Source organism: Anastrepha ludens, chromosome 3 (assembly GCF_028408465.1).
Source record: "Anastrepha ludens isolate Willacy chromosome 3, idAnaLude1.1, whole genome shotgun sequence".
NCBI classification, from domain to species: domain Eukaryota; kingdom Metazoa; phylum Arthropoda; class Insecta; order Diptera; family Tephritidae; genus Anastrepha; species Anastrepha ludens.
The window spans coordinates 126877739-126899417 of NC_071499.1; the positions used below are offsets into that span (position 1 = coordinate 126877739).

General features: G+C 36.2%; 4 protein-coding genes across 4 annotated transcripts; 2 read left to right on the top strand and 2 right to left on the bottom strand.

Annotated features, from left to right (window-relative positions):
- Window positions 1–16328: 16328 nt before the first annotated feature.
- LOC128859116 (40S ribosomal protein S12, mitochondrial) lies at window positions 16329–17125 on the bottom strand. Its single transcript, XM_054095859.1, has 2 exons — window positions 16900–17125; window positions 16329–16808 (listed from the first exon to the last, which is right to left on the bottom strand). The coding sequence occupies exons 1-2, from the start codon at window positions 16949–16951 to the stop codon at window positions 16417–16419; spliced, it is 444 nt and encodes a 147-aa protein (XP_053951834.1). The 5' UTR covers window positions 16952–17125; the 3' UTR covers window positions 16329–16416.
- Window positions 17126–17445: 320 nt separating this feature from the next.
- On the top strand, window positions 17446–19312 carry LOC128859113 (uncharacterized). Its single transcript, XM_054095855.1, has 7 exons — window positions 17446–17751; window positions 17813–17947; window positions 18014–18155; window positions 18224–18410; window positions 18476–18697; window positions 18751–19002; window positions 19075–19312. Exons 1-7 carry the CDS (start codon window positions 17692–17694, stop codon window positions 19208–19210), a joined length of 1134 nt encoding a protein of 377 aa, XP_053951830.1. The 5' UTR covers window positions 17446–17691; the 3' UTR covers window positions 19211–19312.
- LOC128859117 (mediator of RNA polymerase II transcription subunit 22) lies at window positions 19279–21555 on the bottom strand. Its single transcript, XM_054095860.1, has 3 exons — window positions 21303–21555; window positions 19723–19824; window positions 19279–19521 (listed from the first exon to the last, which is right to left on the bottom strand). The coding sequence occupies exons 1-3, from the start codon at window positions 21415–21417 to the stop codon at window positions 19304–19306; spliced, it is 435 nt and encodes a 144-aa protein (XP_053951835.1). The 5' UTR covers window positions 21418–21555; the 3' UTR covers window positions 19279–19303.
- On the top strand, window positions 20660–21296 carry LOC128859115 (ADP-ribosylation factor 4-like). Its single transcript, XM_054095858.1, has one exon. The coding sequence runs from the start codon at window positions 20660–20662 to the stop codon at window positions 21242–21244; it is 585 nt and encodes a 194-aa protein (XP_053951833.1). The 3' UTR covers window positions 21245–21296.
- Window positions 21556–21679: the final 124 nt, after the last annotated feature.

The window sequence follows — 21679 nt, forward strand, 5'->3', positions numbered from 1 at the left end:
CCGCGTAAAAGTTCAGAAATATTCCAACTAATCAGCCGCCATAGCCGAATATATTGGTGCAAGACTACCATTCGAGAGTGCAGAGGTTCGAATCTCCGTGCATGAATTAGTAAAATGATAGAAAAAGTTTTTTCTAATAGCGGTCGCCCCTCGGCAGGCAATGGCAAACCTCCGAGTGTATTTTTGTCATGAAAAAGATACTCATAAAAAATCGTTTGCCCTTCGGAGTCAGCTTGAAACTGTAGGTCCCTCCATGTGTGGAGCGACATCAAAACCTAATTTTTATGGTGCTTCAGTAACTGAACTAAAAGCTCCATATGTCGCAATCTACGTGGGGGAAGGCAAGGTTTAACTCAGAAAACAGGTCGATGTTACTTCAATACCTCCTGTGGATAACCTTCGCTTATTATAAACCACTTTCGAGAGTTTGACATTTTACTACATACATATAGAAACTGAAGGCGCAGCCAATGTAGACCATCCTTACTCGCAACCAACAAAAACAATAGTACAAAAACGACACTATTACCTCTCACAGGAATAATTAAACTTTTCATCGGGGTCTTTTTTTGAGTCTGGAGGACGTCTCAAAAGCGGATCTCCCAGCTCTGCGTAGATTCGCCAAAGGCGTTGACATCCTATATGAAGTCTACTTTCAGAATTCATAGAGGTCGGTTTTCATCTGGTATCGTTAGGGACCAAAGGTCTATGCGTGGCTTAATACCAACCAGGCTAACCTAACCTAACCTTTCATCGGCTCTCTAGACCCACCGATCATATATATTCTTCATATATAGCAAACTTAAAGGCTAAAAGGAAGACGCTCTTCTAACATTAATATCTTGGTCCGTTGAAAAAGATTTTTTCTGATTCAGCTGCTGAAAAGTAGCGATGACATTACTTTACAGTCTTACATTCAAATCAAAATCAGGCTGTTACGAATATTGAAGGCAATAAAAGCTCTCCAATTTTCAGACCGCCCGAAACATCGACCAAAAATATATATCAAACTGTGCTGTACTATATATGGAAGTATATACATATATTTCCCCCCGTGATTCCTAGGCGAAACATAGGGCCTCAATTAGCTGTACTCACTAAAATGGTGACGAAGCTTAGAAAACGTGCAGAATGGGCTTGTAAATCCTTACAAACTCAGCTCAGGCTGAAGCTCAGGTAGCCTGAATGACTTATCACCAAATATAAAGTGGAATTATTACTTGTTTTTCTAGTTTCGCGAAACATAGAAAGTCCCCTGCGGGCTGCCATACCCACAAGCGACATCCTGCGTAGAATAAATACGGTTTGAGACCCCTGTACTAAAAAACTAGGTGCTTTGGCAGAAGCTCATTTTCACTCTTCTGACCCCTCTTAATGATATTTTAAATCAATATAAGTTGTATTTTAGTGCCTAATTTAATTTAATTCGTTTTTTTCGATTCGTAATTCGATTTAACTCGTACCCATTTTTCTTTTTCCCATGCATGTCGAAATGTAAATTGAATACGAATGTTCGCCTTGGAAACATATTTCGCTTTTTATAAGGAACTATTTTATTTGTGGAAAACTAAAAAAAATCAACATTCAGCATGCAAACCTCCAACGTTGATATGCCAATTGGCCACCTACATATGCACAATACCTAAGTTTGCGGAAATGTCAATTTGTTTTGCATCAACTGACTTGCTACTTTCTTACGCCTCAGCTTTGTGCGACTATTGTCATAGGCAGTCATACAAAAATACTTATTTGAAAGATTTCCATCCATACTTTACCTTTCTTTCACATTCCTGCTACGCCCACCAGACCAGCAGTCAGGCGAAGAGGATTGTTTTGCTGAAGATTAGATGGGTAATGCGAAAGTAACTGTAGTTCAAAAAAATGTACAGCATTTTGCATGGCTCATTCGTTATGATGGACTGTCAGAATGTATTGTGTACCGTTAAAGGCAAAATTATATGAACGGTGGGAACTCCGTTGTTTTTGTGAGCAAAACGCTGTTGGATGTATCAATTTATAAATACATATATGTATATATACATATGTATGTAGATGTGTGCAGCTTTGTGCATGCAACTTATTTCAATGTCCGCTTTATTAGCTGTCAACTGCTATTAACTACATATGTACATATTGGAGACTGCAAAATATGCATCGACAATTTTGATTTGGTTAAGAGTAAACGGTGCTTCTATGTATGCCCACACATAAATAGTTCAAAATACATGTGTGTATGTGTGTATGTATCCATGTGCATAACTGAAGTACCATATGCCATCAACATTTTATAAGAATCCATATAATCCCACATAAAAATGCATTTAGAAAGCGCATAACGCCATTTTAAAAATATTTGTATGCATGAAAGGGAAAAAATCAAAAATCACTCAACTCCCACACTTTGCCATACATTTTCCACAAATTTTCCCAGTGCATTTGCCATCATTATTAACTGTCAACGAGGTCTGCGCTCATCAAATGTCACATTGGACACATCTTTAATAACCCTTCAGCTCTATTCTTTTGCACTATTAAATCATGTTTTTTTTTTCTTCTTTATCCCCTTTCATTGTGTTTGTAAACCAAAGAAGCGCCCACAAATACCGTTTTTGCGTTATACCCTTTTTACTATTGTGTGTGTGTTTGTTTTTTGCATGGGGATTTTTGACGTACCGTTATGTGGTTGGAAAGGTGTTCTTGCTCGTTCATTTGCTCACTTTTGTTGACAGCAGTGCCAATTGTGGCAATTGTCACTTTGCCAGCGATAAAATCGTACAACGGAACTACTCTCATTTTACTTCTATTCGACTTCATTGCAATGCGGAAGTATAAATACACACATATATGTACATGCGAGTATACTTCGTATACATGAATCGCCAAATAACTGTTAACTGTACTGAACTACACATACCATATTATTGTATATTTGTCTCATCATGCGGATTTTCGCACTTTGTATCATTTTTTCTCGAGTTTTTCCCAACAATCAGTAATCGCTTCATGCAGATTTTGTTTAGTAGGATTAACGTTAAACTCTGCAATATGAACTGCATGCAAAATCCTTTTTTCACACCTTCACTCGAACGGCTGGTGTTGGTTTTCTCTCACTTTCTATGAAGTGGAAAAAAATATAGTTTTATGAGTTTCAAGTGTTTTAGAGAGAATTAAAAATTTAAAGAATTATCAATCAGAAGCTGTTTGAATAGAGGAACATTCATTTTGGGAAGGAATTTCGTTTTCAACGAAGGCACTTTGTGCAAAGGTGTTAAACTGTTAATATTGAAAAGGATTAACTTTTTAGTAACATACCTAAGTATTTAGTAAATTATTGGCTATATGGCGGCCGCCGTAGCTGAATGGGTTGGTGCGTGATTACCATTCGGAATTCACAGAGAGAGCGTTGGTTCGAATCTCGGTGAAACCAAAATTATTAAAAACATTTTTCTAATAGCGGTCGCCCCTCGGCAGTCAATGGCAAACCTCCGAGTGTATTTCTGCTATGAAAAAGCTCCTCATAAAAATATCTGCCGTTCGGAGTCGGCTTGAAACTGTAGGTCCCTCCATTTGTGGAACAACATCAAGACGCACACCACAAATAGGAGGAGAAGCTCGGTCAAACACCCAAAAAGGGTGTATGCGCCAATTATATATGGTACATATATTGGCTACATTAAAATAATTTAATCGCTATTTTAATATTTTCTTCTTAACTTTTTTTTATTAAATCAACATTTAAACACTAGTTTGGCGAAGCAGTTTTATTATAATAATAAAAATATATACATTTGAAGATTCGTTAGCATGAGAATTTCAAACAAGTAGAGTGTTTTGGTCCGCGGGTTGTTGTTGTTGTAGCAGCATAAACATTCCCCATGCTTATATGTACGTATGTATTGCTCGTAATGCCACTCTTAAGACTTAACTTCATTAGTTTTGAAGATTCGCCCATACGAAGGATATCCAGAGTTACCTCACAATGAAACAAAAAGGAATAAGTAATTGAAATAAAAATTTTAAGTGCCTCATTCATAAAAAAATAAAATTTAAAATGTGATAAAAAAACTAAAACCCTCTCAAAGCACATTAAACAGGTAGTAGCAGTAGAGCAAAAACAACAAGAGCAAAGTATCTTTTGTTTCTTCCGGTCCCTTGACAGTTTAGAGCTGCTGCGACTGCTAATAATAAATAATGATAAGAAATAATAACTTAATATCAATAGCAGGCTTCCTTAAGAATTTTTTAACTCAAACAATAGCATCTGATGTTTTATTATTTGCTATTATCATAATGTATCTTAATAATTTTCCTATACTTGATATATGTACATATGCCATGAATGTTCCGTAAAATTAAATTTCCGTATTATTTTTCCATTAAAAATCCGTGTGAAGTTTTATTTTCTTATAAATTTCGTTGTAAATTTATAAGCATTAAATATGCCATGCAAAACCTGTAAATCGAATGCAAAATATTTCCTAGTACATATGTATATTCCAAATCATTAAGCACCTCACGTGACGCCATTTTTACATAACAATCTTCATAAATACTATGTTTGCCATCAGCGCGAACTTTGAAGCCGTCAAAAATACATAACAATTCATCCCCTAGCATCTTCGCATCCACACACAAGCACATCAAAAAAAAGAACCAATCAGAGCGAAGAAACGGTCAATGGCAGAGGATTTCCTAAAATTAGAGCATTTCGAGGAGTACTATCGCAGACATAAGTAATATATACCTAAGATTGCGCCCAATAGAGAGGCGTAACGTCACGCTGGTGCAGTTGCATGAGTGAGATGTGAAAATGCGAATAAGAATGCAAAAAGATGAAGAAATTACACAAAAGACACACGAATAAATTGCACAATTGTGCGGTCACACACACAACGATTCTGTCAAATTCATTGAGAGCCACCTTTGTATTGTGTACATCTCGTGTCACAGAGCTCAGCGTGAGCGCGAGTAAGAAACTTCATTTTGAGTTTGAAGTAAAAGCAAATTCAATCTAAGCAGTAAAGAGCTGTAAGCAAGAATGATAGAAAGAAGATTGCGCCCATCAAAGAGTACGTGACGTCACGTTTGCTGAGTTGTGCAGTATTGCCAACTATTTGCTCTTCGCAATAAATTTAGTGCTTTTTTATACCGAAAATGCGAAAATTTTGAAGTTTCGTGTTTGTTTCTTTTTTTTAATTTAAAGCTATCGAAACTTAAGGTTAAAAAAAACTGTATTATTATACAAAAGAAGGTTAAAACAGGCCACTCTGAGAAGATTGTAGTGCTAATGAAAATTAGTTGGTTTTTATAAAATTTGATAATTTGAAAGTGTGAATTTAATTTTTTGCTCCTTTTAAGGTTATGGAAGAAGATTAAATGTCCCTCTCACAACTCTTCTTAAGATTGAAAACTTTTTACACATTTTAAAGACGTTTTAATTTACTGAATGCGGTTTAAAACCATAGAGGTGTAATCGTTTCTTCCGGCCATCAATCCTTAGTGGGACATAGGGTATCAAGAGTTGTATTAATTATAAAAATAAGCAACAAAATATCAGAAAATACTAAAGAAACCATACTGACATTTTTACAAAAAGAGTACCTTATCTAGTTACATAACCTCAAATATAGCAAATAAGTCGATCCCTTAACAAAAGAGTCTCGCTTGACAAAAATAACTTATAAATTAAATTGTACATAAGCATAACACATTTATTAAAAAAAACGCACATTCTAAAGACAATTTGTCACGCATACAAAATTCTTTAAATGATTCAATAAAAATTTGTTGTGTTATTTTCTTTTAATGGGAATTTTAGTGCGTTTTTATATCCAAAGGTAGGCAATACTGCAGTAGCGAGAGAGAGATTTGACTGCCGAAAGCAGAAGAACACCAACAACACCTGCAATCGCGGGCAATGCCACCAGATGTTAAAAAAAGTGAAGCTAAATAAAACTAATTAAATTATTGAACTAGTACAAAAAAAATGTATATTTTACAAAATTATAAACATTACTTTTAATTAGAACAGGCTAGAAAAATGGCATGAAGAAAGAACTAAAACTCTCAGACTATATAACAAAAACAAATGCTAAATCAAGTTACGAAAATGGTAATCTGGCCATACTGGAGCTAAAATCACGTAACTCGTTGTCAAATTCGCTGAGAGCAAAGTAACGGGACCACGAGGCGCCATCTCATTATTCTTTCTATCATGAGCTGTAAAGATATGGCCGTATGTACTTGTGGTTACTTCGATACGAAGAGTTTTGGACAGCTGTGTCATTAATTTCATTTAGTTGTGTATCTATGTATTTATAGGCATATTATTACAACTTTCAAGCCAAGCCAGTAATTTTAGCATTTCTAATACTCAGGCTGCTTTGTGTAGTGCAAATTGCACGAGATGAGTTTTGCAAAAGGGTTGCGTCGCTTAATGCCACAGCTACCCACGACCGTTGGTCAATTTTAGGCAAGTGACTTGCCATCGATTTTATCTTATTTTATTTACATTTGCCTTGCTTTTGTTAATCTTTCAAACAGCGTTTGTTTTTCACCCTTCTCGATATAAATGTAGTCTAGTTGCGTTTTTGGTCCCTATGTTGTGGGGTTTCCAGCCGGCATTGTATTGTTGCGCTTGCATTGACCACTTTCATTGTCTGTCGATGCTATTCATCAATTTTATTTCTATGCTGACATATTTATCGGTGAACATTCGCCAAGTTTCATGATTTACGGTAGGAAAATAATGATTTACTAAATAGGAATGCTTAAAGAAGGATTTAAATAAAATATTATGTGTTTTATAAAATGCAATTGAAAATTAAAAAAAAAGGAGTTACAACTTTCAAAGCTTAGAAGAAAAATATAATCCCATTCAACTAGCAACGTCTCTTAACAGACATTTATAGGGATGGGATCAGTCTAGAATGAGTTCATATTTGACTGAGAATCATCCTATAACACACGTAGATATCAGGAGTTGTAAAGAGTCTGAGTATGGGGTAGCGGTGTGATGGTTCTTGAAATACTTAATCAACTAAAAGGCCGTGCATTCGATGCCCACTATGGATATGAAAATTAAATGAAAGAAAATGTTTTTTCGGCACAGGTTGACTACCTAAATGGTTCAAAAACAAAATCAGACATGGGCAAAGCATAAGACAAAATAAGGCATGCAGCTGGATTGTGGAAGGAATACCTACGTATGTATATGGTATATATAATATATATATCACGTTTTTTTTAACAGCTTGAGAACTTAAAATGATAATACAAGCCAGAAATATTGTTTGAAAGAATTTTGATTACTATAATCTGGTAGATAATTTCAATGAATAATGCAATAAATGGATTGTTAAGCGCGCTGCATGGCAAGTTGCGCCGTCTTATTGGAACCAAATGTAGTCGATGTTTGCTGATTATTTTTTGGGAGCAAATTTCAGTTCACCACGAGGCTATTATTAGGCTACTGCGCACTGCGGCTCAAAGAGATCTTTTGTGCAAAGCCTGCTGAGGTATCCTATATTTTAAGGTTTTTTAAAATTTTAGCACATTTTGGGGCTTATTGTTCCATAATTTATATGAATGCACAGCAATACCACCAAGGTGGTATTCTAGTGCCGGACATTCACAAAGAATATTTTCTGAATTTTTAGTGCCCATTTCACAGAATCGTCAGATGATAGTCTCAGAGAAACTAATTTTGTTTAAGGGATATATATATCGGGAGGCTACAGTGCCCTGTAAAGTAAACAGTTAAAAGTCTTAAGTCTACTCTAGTGAGCGAGGGTAGCTTATCAGAAATTCCTTTGTCCGGCGTTAAGAATTGTTTCGCTTGTTTGATTTCTGACAGGGTAGGTGATTAGCCTGCCGCTATCAGTCCTAAGTAGTGGGAATGCCTTAGGAACAACGCCTTCTTACTGCTTTGAGCGCCATCTGTGTTTCACATTTTTCTGGCAGAAGGATCGCACAGATGGTTGAGGACTTCGCTAAATTTGGTGTGTCTGCGCTATTACCGCAGTACCTCTTGCTGGCGCCACTGATGCAATGTGTAACTGTGTGCTTTTCTTTGTTTTTGCTTTTTTTAGCAGCCACAATGCAAATAATGCGCTGACTATTGTGCGGGAGTAAGGATGGAAAGGACAAGTTTTTGAGGTTGAGGAATGAGATAATTTTTTATTTTTATTTTATTTTAGAAATAGGGAAAGTAAGTACCGAGGGCCGTGCTTTACGTGGGATTCGAACCCACAACCTCTGGGATGGTCTTTTGTAAGTACACAGAAAGGCTCAGGGCCAATTAGAGGCATGTTTGCCTCTTTTTTAGCTAGATGGCCATTTCATTTCCCTCATATTCCTAATGTCCAGGAACCGAACCAAATAAAGGGTGTTTTTTTAGAGGTTAGGTTTTCAAGTTGGCACTACTTTTTTCGTAGATGGTCTTTTTGACAGCTGTCACTTGATTTATGCTCAGTTTGGTTTGCCATTTCATAATGAATAGACTTACACCTGAACAACGTTTGCAAATCGTGCAAATTTATTACGAAAATAATGGTTCGGTTCGCGCGACGCATCGAAGAAAATTTTGTTCAGCGATGAAGCTCTCTTTTGGTTGAAAGGGTATGTCAATAAGCAAAATTGTCGCATTTTGAGTGAACATAATCCACAAGCCATTGCTGAGACGCCGTTACATCCTCAAAAAGTCACTGTTTGGTGTGCTCTATGGGCAGAGGGAATCATTGGTCCATATTTCTTTAAAAATGAAGCCGGCCATAATGTTACAGTCAATGGAGAGCGCTATAGAGCCATGATTAATGACTTTTTCGTGCCTGAATTGGACGATGTTGATATGGACGACCTTTGGTTCCAACAAGACGGCGCTAGATGCCATACAGCCAACGCAACAATCGATTTATTGAAGGAAACTTTTGGTGAGCGCATTATCTCGCGCCGTGGACCTGTGGCGTGGCCTCCAAGATCGTGCGATATAACACCGCTGGACTATTTCTTGTGGGGCTATGTGAAGTCGCTTGTCTACGCAGATAAGCCCGAGACGATTGACGTCTTGGAAGAGAATATTCGGCGCGTTATTGCTGATATACGGCCCCAATTGCTGCAAAAAGTGGTCGAAAATTAGGCCTCTCGGCTGGGATTTATTCGAGCCAGCCGCGGCGGCCACTTGCCCGAAATCATTTTTAAAACATAATGGCAAACCCTTATCTTTATAATAAAACTAAATTCTTGGCCATAACATTAAATTATATACGTTTTATTTCATCTTGAAAACCTAACCTCTAAAAAAACACCCTTTAGTACTGTCATGAAGCTCCCTAACATGTTTGCAAATTGCTTTATTTTACAAAAATAAAAACATAGCATTAAGACTTCATATTTCGACTTGACTTTAGCAAAATTTCAAAAAAAACATTATAATTGTAAAAGTGATCGCTGTTTGTGTGGAGCCCGTTTCTCCAGAAGTCCCTTGCGGTGATTATCACAAGCCCTTGGATATTCATCTAAAATCAATCGGACAAGAGAAATTAGTTTCATTAATAGATAATCTTTTGCCTGATCGAAGTTTTTTTTTAATTAACCCTTTATAAGGCAGAAGGATTCAGAGTAATAAAATAACTTGCGCTTACATTTTTGGCATGTTTTTATTTACGTAACAAAAATAAACTTAAAAGAAAAACACTAATTATTTCGGAAGTTTTGGAAAAATAGGTGGTAAAAATATTCCCACTGCCCGTCAACACAGCCACATGCAAGCTGAATTTGAGACATTATTTTCTATGAAATTGTGCAAAACAAGGCGTGATGCAAAGAAGGACAATACACTTGCTGCATTTTATTTTGCTACGCTTATCTTTGACCTTTGTGCTGCACAATTTACAGCGTCGGTAAGTCTCCAACTCTTCTGGCATATGGTCGGTCACCTACGTTTACAAACCGCAGTTCTTCAGGTACAGCATTTACAGTTTTTTGATATACCTCTGGGCATGCTATGCGTGATTTCTTGCAGATATAGGTAGGCAAGCTTGATCTTCTTTTTCTGCTGCTATAGCCACTAATCAATCCTCTGGCAACAGCCACCCGAAATTCTAAGTTGGTAAGCTGTTCTACTCTCGACGTTAGGGAATGTAAAATGAAAGAGTTTGTCAAACTTGCGTCCACCAAGAAGTAGAATATCCGCAACCACCAGCGTTTACTTATCCTTCCGACAGCATACGTCCCCTTCACTTGGTCAAAACGGTCGACACCGCCCATTCTTTTGGTGTATTCTTTCACAACCATAGGACAACTTACAGCTTCCCTGGTGCCACTTTTTTGCGCTCTTTGTACAGTTGTTACTTCCACTTTAGGATGAAATGTATCTTGCCACACAGTAAATGCTTCATCTTGTTTAGTTCTCCACTTGAATTCACCTTTTTTCAACTTTAGGCTTTGGTTTCTGCCGTTTCTTTTTGTGTTATTTTTTATTATGTTAGGTAAAATTGCTCTATTTCTTCTTACTGTTCCAGTGGCATCAATATTTTTTTCATAGAAGTACTGCATGAGAGAAAAATCGCAAAAAAAGTTATCGAATGTAACATGAGACTTGAAATCTTCTTGTGCTAATTTACTTGACAATTTCTTTACGACATTAGCCCCTAGACCCTCTTCTGTTCCTTGACTTGTTTTACCTGTATAAGTTTCATAGTTATACAAGTACCCTGTGCTACTATCACAACAGCACCACACTTTATAGCCCCTTTTTATGGGCTTTAGCGGCATGTACTGCTTCAAACTAGACCTTCCTTTGAATAGTATCATGCTCTCATCGATACTTTGGGAAGAGGAATTGAAGGCATTGTTTTGAAATGATTGACTAAGTAAAGATATAAGAGAACGAATTTTATACAATTTATCAAAACTTACATCTTCTCTACTTGGTTGTTGACTATTATCGTTCAAATGCAAAGTCTCTAAAATTTTCTTGAAGCGTTTTACTGGCATAACTTTAGCTATTTCATTCACACGAAAGCGATACGTGGAAGAATATGATAACCCATTATAATGAGAATGCCTAAAAAATCACTAATTTCCTGTGTGTCAACAGGCTGCCAATTTTTTATATTTTGCTGCTCCGCATACAAGTTTGTCTGAGTAACAATCAAATCGAAGACTTCATTACTATAAAACTTTTTGAAATGCGCTACTAGACGTGCTCTCTTATTCAATGAATACCGAGGTTTTATTGTCGCCTTATCAAATTCATCGGGATCTGGCCTGGATGTCCAGAAAACCTTCCCCCATGACTCAACTTCACATTCAGATTCATCAGTCAATTCTTGTTCTAAGGGTGATGATGACAGTACTATCAAAGGCTCTTCTGGCTGCGAATTATCTAATTGTGAACATAGTGCTATTGTAGATGTACCTGACTTGGAACAACTGTTAGGTGTAGAATTCAAATGAGTGGGAGAATTTTGTAAAAGGTCACTTGAATCATCAGGTGCTTGAAGTAACCGTTGTATTGTATTCACGTTGAACTCTTCTGCCTCATCAGACTCAAATCCGTCTTCTGAGCCATCAGCGGGCATGTCCAACATCTGCTCAATATCATTTTCATTCAAATAGCGCAGCATTTTTCATGAAAATCTGAGAAAAGAAGGAACTAGTTCAACAAATGTACATAACACGTCACGGGCAGCGGGAATATTTTTCCCACCGAGTAAAAAGTCTTCTCACATCTAAATACGATAGTAACTTGTAAGGTATAGCAAACAACTTGTAGAATAAACATAAATACATAATAAAAAAAAGTTTCTTACCTCCTTTCAAATAAAAAATATGAAGATTCACGGAGTAACAAATTTTCTTTCAAAATTACCGCAATTTTTGACAGCTAGTGGCGCAAAAAAAAAATATGTCACACAAACGTAATTTTTTTTTTATAATAATAAACCAGACCTTCTTAGTTGCCAGTGCAACAAATTAGGACTCCTTTGATAACTTACATAAAAAGATAAAGAAAGTTTTTGTTGGTGGTAAATATATCGCCTCTGCCTTAAAAAGGGTTAACAATATGGCGGCCTCAGGAAATATTTTTTAGAGTTTCAAGAAAAAGCGACAATAATGGTTTCAAAAAAATTGAACTTTTTGAAAAAAAGATCCTTCGATCAGGCACGAGGTTTTATGTTTCTCAAAAGCAGTATAAGTATTATTGAAATCTACCAAGCGGTTTTTAAGTTACAGTGATCACCAGTTCAAATTTGTTTGAATTTTCACACAATATTTTTAAGATATTATACTTTAATAAAATGCAAAAAGAAATCAAATTTTTTGAAAATTCTGACTACCCCTAGTTCCTTAAGAATATTCAGGCAGTCATTCATTTTTGAGGGGATTACAGTTGATAGAAGGGCTTTCAAAGCCGCCTGACTATCTGAAAGTAAGTTAATGGGTATAACAATTTTCTTGAAATATGCTTGTGGTTTCTGTGCATACTTGGGTGTCAATGGCGGCAACTACTCGTATTCTGGAACTGCCATAGTCGTGTTCATCTCAATTTCATCCTAATTACTGCATATTTCTAAAAATATTTCTCATATTTCTCTGTTGATATACCGCTCTAAAATTCTGCTTTTTATAATATTTGAAGATTAGCGTTTATGAGTAGAACAATCATGCCCTCATTTTTCTCATTAGCCGTAATATTCGAAATTATGGACTATTAAAAAACACAATGCGGTGTTATTTTCAAGCTGAAAACTAAGGCAAATAGAGTTATTTACATTTTTGAATCCCTTCCTTCTTTAAAACGGAAGCATCCTACGGTATTTTTATAAGTACATCCTGTTCCCCAGTCGTCTGTCGTTCATTCATATCTCTAAGACTCATTAGCAATATTTTGTATCATAAAGCCGACGAAATGCCAATTAACCACTTTGTGGTTTAAAAGTTTATACCTCTGCTAGGTCAAGTGATACTCAAAAAAAAAAAAAAAAAATAAGTAAATGCAAAACAAAATAGAAAAAAGTGACTTGAGCCAAAAAATAATTTCTTAATTGTTGCGCCTGACTGCCTAACAATGCGCGTCGACCTGCAAACGAATGAGGCACTTCTTATAGACAATGTATGAATGCGGTAATCCGTAAATGGAGAGCGGCATGGATAAAGAGACACAAAAAAAATAGCCACAAAGTAACTAATGTAAATAATACCTTAATGAAGGCAAAGTGTGCAATTCTATAGCAGGTTATAAATCCATATAGAAGTCGAGACATTATGCAGCTGTTACCTTCTTCATTACGACAGAAAGATTGTCCTTCGATATGACAAATATAATGTCTAAATATTTGCTAATTGTGTGTAGATTTCACAAACCGGATATTTTTTGTAATGAATCAAATAAATATGTATGTATGTAGATACAGTGTATTTGAGAATTTGAAGCGTAATTATGTCTTATTTGCAATGCTGCGGCTTCATAATTGTTCTCTTGAAGAGCGAAAGTAAAAGCAAAAATTGATAACTGTATTTTCTAATCAAAATACGCACATGTTTTTACTGCAATCAACGATTTCAAAGGCTTAATAGCAATAAAAGCAGTGAAATAATACGTTGCTTGCGAAATTGTTACATGACATAACCTTTTGGTAAATTAGTCAATCATAATTTGCATGCTGTTGCTGAAATCAAAACAACAAAGCTGCAACAGCTCGTCTCTTCATTGCCCATAACGGTATTTTTGTCTGCAGCATAGCAGCTTCAATTTACATAGAATTGTATTCATTTTACACACAAGCAATTAAAACTGCTTTTCATACAAATAATGCACACAATATATTGCTTTTAAGTAGCTCTTCACTTTTTCATTACTCTTTTTCTCCTTAATGCCCGCTTTGCACATTTTACTATTACTGCATTTCCTGACTCCACCAACAGACGTTGGCACTCTGCATTTACTTTCACTCTATTAACACATTAGCAAAACCCTTTAGATAATGTAAAACTAGTTTCGGTTCCTTAAACTTATTTAGTAAAATAAAAATAACTGAACAAATATCCACACTTAACCACAAATTTTCCTAAGAAGAAAATAGGCTTGCGGATAAATAATTTTTTTCCAAAGAAAATAGGCTTCTGGATGAATTTTTTTTTTTTTCAAAGAAATCCCATCAGTAGCATTCGCGTGCCCGGCAACGGGTTACAATGTCGATTGCTACACACAAAGCCGGCAAAAATCACCCTAAAACGGCAGGTGGTAATTTATGTGTGTCATACACAAGTAGATGAATGTTATTTTTTAGATATAGAATATGTCAAAAATAAATAAATAATCCGCAATATGTTCTTATTTTGATTATTTCATAGTTTGTTTTTTTCAATACAACAGATTTTGTGCAGATTTGACCCTCCAAATTGATCGATCGGTGTATAATAGAGTAAAATCAAGTAACGAAAAGAAAAATTAATATACATACATACGCAGTAGAATGGATATGTGCGTGACATAGTGTGGAATCATGATAACTCGCCACGGGACCACCAACATTATTACGAATTAACGCAATTTCCGAGTTATAGGGGGCTTTTAATTGAGATTGCAAGTCATAAAGCATTTTTATAAAACCAAAAGCAAAAGTAACCGTTAAATTCGATTTGCGATTTTTTAATATTTCGTCAAATACGAATCATAGAGGAATATGAATAGCAATAGGTATAGAACTTTTTTGTTAGTCACTAACGACTTTAACGAAGCCATTCGGCTCAGGAAAAAAATACGAGTTTTCGAAAAGCCCAAATAACATACACTTTGTACGAGTTATCCAAGGGAATGAACTTTATTAGAAATTATCGCGATTTTCAACTTAGCGAACTGTGAGTTATCGCGGTTCCACTGTATAGAAAAATAACTAAACAAATTTAGTACAAAAGTTTGCTAACTCAACAACAATCTATGCCAACTGCCATGGGAGCGTCAACTTTTTCGTCGCAACTTTTAGTTTCAAGGGGCAGCTGGAAGCTATACGATTTTCTCTTACCATTCCTGTTCTATCCTTCAAATAAGTCAGTGATGAAAAACTTGTGAATAAATCGTCAAAACTTTTTATCGATATAACTCATACAAATAGTTGCGAATATCTTTTAATGTGAATTTTCTGCAACAAAATGGTGACTTATTCAAAAAGTTTCTTAAAATGAGCATCGATTCATTAGCACTTGCTTTCGAGATCATCTGTAAATCATCTCAAGGGCCTCCGTGACCATTCGGTCAGCTTTTTTTAAGTTTTGGCTCCTAATTGGAAAAATTTCAAACCACAGAATTTTTTTTAACACATTCTGGGTTAGCAGTATGTTTCAAAATAAAATTGCGATTCGAAAGGATTTTATCGCGCCGTAGAATTAGTAAGGTAATTGCATTTCACATCGTGCACAAATGAATGTGTATGTATGTATATATTTGGGTGTGCACTGTACCCACATGAAATGCACATATTTATACATACATATATCTGTACGCCTACACACAAAAGGTTTTAATCAGTTCCTCTTTTCTGCTTGTCATTGTATCGAATGTATACAAAAGGTCAGAAAAACGGTGCAAACAATGGCAGTATGTCAGTAGGCAATGGTCAATAATATCCAAAGATCAAAAAATGCATAATCCGCATATGCATAGTTAGATGCACATTTTTGTAGCCTATATTACGGCTGCTGCAAAAATTGGGATTAACATTGGACACCAAATGACCAAACCACAAATCAACAGCGATTGATATTGAAATGATATACCATATATTAAAAAAGTTTGAAATTTTCGTGCAGGTGTGCCCGATACAAAGCCAGCAAATGTACAAAAAAGTGACAAGAATGCGCTTACAAAGACACAAAACCGCTGGTAATATTACTTGTGCATTGTAATATGAAATGAGAAAATACTCGGATGCTTGTATCCATGAATATATTGCCGTTTTAACTCGCCTATAGCATTTACAATTCCCTAGCTACAATGTCCTGCCATTAATATCTTCCAAGTGCCCTTCTAAAACTTGCTCCATCATCCTTGTAATTGCGGCTCAATCCTTCCGTCTCCTCTGATTGGAGCGCATGCCTGGCACGCGCGGTAAACAAATCTCTCGGATATTGAAATCAACGCATGCTAAACGTAAACAATATCGTGCCCCTACGGAAAATAACAGCCGACAAAGAAAAATAGATAAACAATAAAACGGCAAAAGTTATACGCGAAAAACGCAAACTCATTCAGTGCATGTAGATGCTCCGCAAAAGGGTTAGATATAAATTTGTAGATATGTATTTTCAATAGAAGTGTGACCGGGTTTACTACGTTCTTGGATATTTTATTTTTAATTGTATATAAGTGTACACCTATGTATATTATTTAAGGAAAATAGGTTCCACCACTATTCACTTTTTAATAACATGCGCCAAATCGTAGACGCCACGCACACATTTTAACTTTACGCCAGGTACGTCTTGCAAGCGTCCTACACGGCATAGCACAATGTTATGCTCCTGTAAGTTGTGTCCTTCGCCGGGTATATAAGCGACCATTTCCTTGCCGGTAGATAAACGTACCAATACGCATTTACGATTTGCCGAATTGGGCTTTTTCGGTTTCTTGATGAGTGTCTTAAGGACAACGCCCTTTGCGAAAGGTTTTCCGTCGAGCGGTTGACGTGGTGGACGCTTTTTGTAGTGTGGACCAGTGCGATGCATTTGGTTCAGTGAGGCCATGCGGCTGGCAGGCTCGAATAGACTGCCATTTTGTATAGACTGGAACAGATTACCGCTGAGCACTAAACCAATATAAATTTAAGAAAAATTAATAAATAACTACTTGGTAGATTGCATGGGAGCAGCTGAGTTCTCCATGTGTACATAACAAACCTTTTTGTGACAACTGTTTCGTAACGTTGAATGTCTGTCGCAGGAAGTTCATTGCGCCTACGGTCGTAGTTAACTCTAAGCTGGTCTTTTACTCTAAATTGTCGTTTCTTCCTTTACTAAACAATTTTCATTCACGTAAAATTAGTATTTAAATTAATCTAATATAAAATAAATAGCTACCAGCTGAGCTGACCAAATGGCTAAAAAATACGACTCTTCTTCTTATCATGCAACCACTCCCAATTGCAATCATTGCTGTGAAAGCAATATATTATTACCACATGTTCAATCAAAAGCATTTAACTAACAAATTGAAATGTGTTTTCTTTATTTTCTATTTTGTTCAAATACCATTTATTAACTCTGATATAAAAATATTTCCTCAAAATATTATTTTTTGTAAAACAGTACCATGGCTCTCAAACTTTCCACGATTCAATCACTCTGTGTCAAAAGCGGTGACTCGAACAGCTGTTCGTTGCTTTGCTTTAATCAAAGGTATACGCGGGCTAAAATGATCGAGTGAAAAATCAAGTAACTGTCAAGGTAGTATCTGTTTTGTTAAGACGCCCTGCAAGGCGAATTTATAATATAATAAACAATGATATATGTATGATATAATATAATAATTAGTAAATCCACCTTGGCGGCTTGGTAACTGTTTTGTTAAGGCGTCACCTAAGGTATTCATTGATTCGCCGGCTTATTTAAACTGTAAGATTTTATACTCACTTTATGTTAATTTGTGTGTGAAAATATAAGAAAGTTTAAATATTATCAAAGCCAAGCAGAATGAAATTTCTTGAATATGGCGAGGAATTCTTATTCGATGATATGCCGAAAGTGTACAATGTAAATGATGATCTTTAAACATGTGTATTTATCCGTAAATAAAATAAAAATTTGTTTCCAGCCTACTCAAAAAGTGTTCATTACACGCCTGTACGATTTAAAACAACTGCAGCTGCCGAAAAGAGTACCAAAAATATATACGACTAAGGCGCTCGCTTGGCGGCTGAAGGTGCATTTCAATAGCAATACGGAGCAAGTGTGTACAATATATTTTAACCAAATTCATTATTACAAAACACATTCTTTTTTGAAAATTGTGCAGTTGCTGACGGACTCAAATTTTATCTTCCTGGACCCTTCGAAAAACCCACAAGTTTTGCATCTCAGCGATGAAAAACGCGTTAGGGTGTATGTATTCGAGGAGATCTCAGCAACTCGAAACATTATGGTACTCATACAAAGAGGTGGGAATTCTGGAGTTTCTACTTTTTCTACAATTTGTAACATTTGTTGAAATACATTTGTTTTGTAGAGGGTAAAATAACCCACTTGTATGCCGGCGCTTGTGTATTCTTACGGGAAATTTTACTAGATGATGCTTTTGTTTCATGCATTTCCTTAGGAGTTGAGAAACTATACTTGGATTTAAGGCGTGCAACGAGCCCCTGTAATCCTAGTGAATTGAACGATATTGTGGAAGAATTAGACCGTATATTACAGTAAGTTTCTCATTGATCCATCACTCTACGTATACTACTTAAGCTACTTCTTATCTTTACACCAGCAAAAGCAAAGTATTTGATAAAATACAGCTGCTGGTGCCTATATTTGGCAGTGAGGAATTAGTGGCCGAGTTGGGAAATCAACTTCGCGGTTTGGTGCACTTAAATGACACCTTCCTGAATTTCCATGGTCATTTTTTGTACTTGGAACATTTTCAGATGGACGCTGAAAAGGCGCGTATATTCGTTGAACACGAACCAAATAAGGAGGAGTGCTCAACACAGTATGTAAATTTTTTTTTTAAATGTATAAATACAATTTGGATTAAAATTTCAGTTGTCACAATTCAGAGGTATTAGTTACCGTCAAATTAACAACTGAAAAGCGGGTGAAAGATAAATCGAATAATTATTTCGAAATACACTATTCTCCTCTGCCAAGCCCTTTCAATTTGAAAGTACTCGCCTCCGCAGTATATCCAGGTCACATTTTTGGTATAACATACGGCAATATGGAGCCACCAAGTTTGCCCGAATACTTGCGCGCATTTTGTAGAATACCAGGCAAGGCACGGTTGCCGAAAAAAAGGTGAGCGATAAAGGTGAAAGTAGAATGGAACAACCTATAGGTATATATAAAAAATTTGAAATCGTTCCACAGCAAACGTCCGATCGGCGATGGCAAACCATTGTCTCCTCAAAAGATCAGTCCTAACAAAGATACAACGGCGGCGTATTGTATACGCAAAACGCATTTCGAATACTTGGACGATGAAAGTAATGACAACGAAACTTAGTCGGCAACTCAATATTAAATATGCTTACCCAAGTACCATTTTCATTTGCATCAGTATAAACGAATGTATTGTAATTTAGAATTAAATTTATTTTCATTTAAATATGCTAGTATAATATTCCTCTTCGAGATCGTATAAATCCATTGCCATTTCATCACGCAATTTCATTAGCTTCTTATCGCATTCCATTTGTTTCGAACGAAATAACTGCGAGTTGTTAGTGATCGCTTCATTGACCGAGTGAAAATCGTTCAGAATCAAATATTGTTTAATGTCTGACACAAGTTTCATGAGTGATTCCCCGGCGCGTACTAGAAGATGAGAGAGAGAGGTCATTACAGGGTTGTATTGCAAACTTTAGTTAAAGAAGTATTTAAAATTAAATATAAAGACGTAAATGGAAAACAAGGATTTGTCTGCCGGAAGTTTGCGAACCAAGAGGGCCTTAGCCTACAAATGGCGACTTCCATCCGGAAATAATGAGAGAAAGAAGATTACGTGTTCATACTTACCGATATTCGCAGCTCGCACTTGCATTTCGTAAGTGTCCTGTTCACACTGTGTTGTTTTCGAGATCTGAGAGTCACCTTCACCACGCGCCAATTTAATTATTTCTAAAATGAGATAAGAAAATAGAGTGCATTAAATGTAAGCGTTTAGTAGGGAGTAACTACATTAAGTGTTGAAATATTTATTTAAATAATGTAAAAATAGTTCAAAATATAGTTAACAAGCTCGTTGTTTAAAGTTTTCAAAAACCTGTTACGTTGTAAACGATTCAAAAAGTTTGCGCAATATCCTCATATAATATTTTATATGGGAACGTCCATTTCCAATCTACTCAATTACTTTTTGGGTAAGAAGAGCATACGTATCCTCATGGTAGGTCTGGATGGCGAAGTAGTCACGATTATTCCTACCACTGACTTGAATGTTACGACTGTGGAATACAAAAATATACCTTTCACTGTCTGCGAAACTGGAGGTCAACAACGCATACGCAATTTCTGGCATCATTATTTTATTAATATAGAAGCGGTAATCGGGTTTTCCAATTACTTGTACAATAAGAGTATATACTTATACTCATATTCACTAATACTATTTGTACATACCATGTGTCTGTGCACTTTGTTTTGCCGGCTGTAATAGCAAACTATGCAGAGTTTTGTCTATAATGGCTGAATCATAAAAGAGTGATGTGTATGTTTTTTCAAACCAACAGCTGCTGATAGACCCAATGCATGACTATTGGCAACCGCATATTCCTAAGTTTAATACAGTTGTATACACAAGTTTACCACTGCGTGGCTTTTTAAAAACTAAACTGTGCTAGCCTTCACTTATCAGTGCATCGAAAACACTTGCTTGCCGACCGTATTCCAGGCTGTACACTATTTTTTGGGTGCAGAATTATTCTTCACTTGAGTTTTCTTAAGTATCCACGAAATGGGCGGTCGTTTATCGCAGTTATTTGGACGTCGGTTTCCTAAAGCTGAACCGGAATTGCGTGTTGGTATGTTAGGTCTAGATAGTGCCGGAAAAACAACTATACTTTATCAGCTGAAATTGGAACGTAATGTAGATCCACTACCCACTGTTGGCTTCAATGTGGAAAACGTGCGTTGCGGTAAAATGTTGCTAAATATTTGGGATGTTAGCGGTGCTCACCCGAGTACACGTACACTTTGGCAGAATTACAATCAAAATACGCGTGCCATTATCTTTGTAATTGATGCGACAGATGTACGCCGGTTGCCACGCGCCATAGATGAGTTACGTTGGTTGTGGTGTCGCCCGGAGCTGGCCGAAGCAGTTTTTCTTTTATTTGCTAATAAACAGGATTTGCCGGGCGCATTAGGTGCTGAACAATTGGTGGCATTATTGCAGTTGCGGACACTATCACAGCAATGGGCCATTCAAGAATGCTGCGCCATAAATAGTACGGGACTGTCTGAAGGATTGCAACAGTTGCAACAAATGCTGTCAAGCACGCGCAATAAGCGTCTCAGTGCAACATTTTCAATTAAATAGTACTAAATATTTGTGTAAAAAAGTTAACTGAATGTAGCTGTTTTTGCTTTAAACTTGCCTTCGAAATTCTCCAACATGCTACGTACATCTTCTTTGAGACGTGTGTTATAGGATTTCAGCAGTGCTTCCTTCGATTGTGGCAATGCACGAGCGCTGCCAGCATTGCTACTCATTTTCAATATATATGTTTTCGTAAAAATTAAATAATAAAATTTACACTCTAAACAAAATCAAAACAAAGTAATTGTAGAGAATTTTAAATGTTCTCTGGTAATTGTCACTTAAAGGTGCATCGATAAACGGCCTGCCAGATCACTTGAAAATAATTGAATGGTAGCACGGTAAAAAGAGTGAGAATTTTGCTTGAATACGAGTAGTACCAAGGTAACGTTGCAAGCGCAACAATATTTGTATGTATTTTGTTCCAGTAATTTG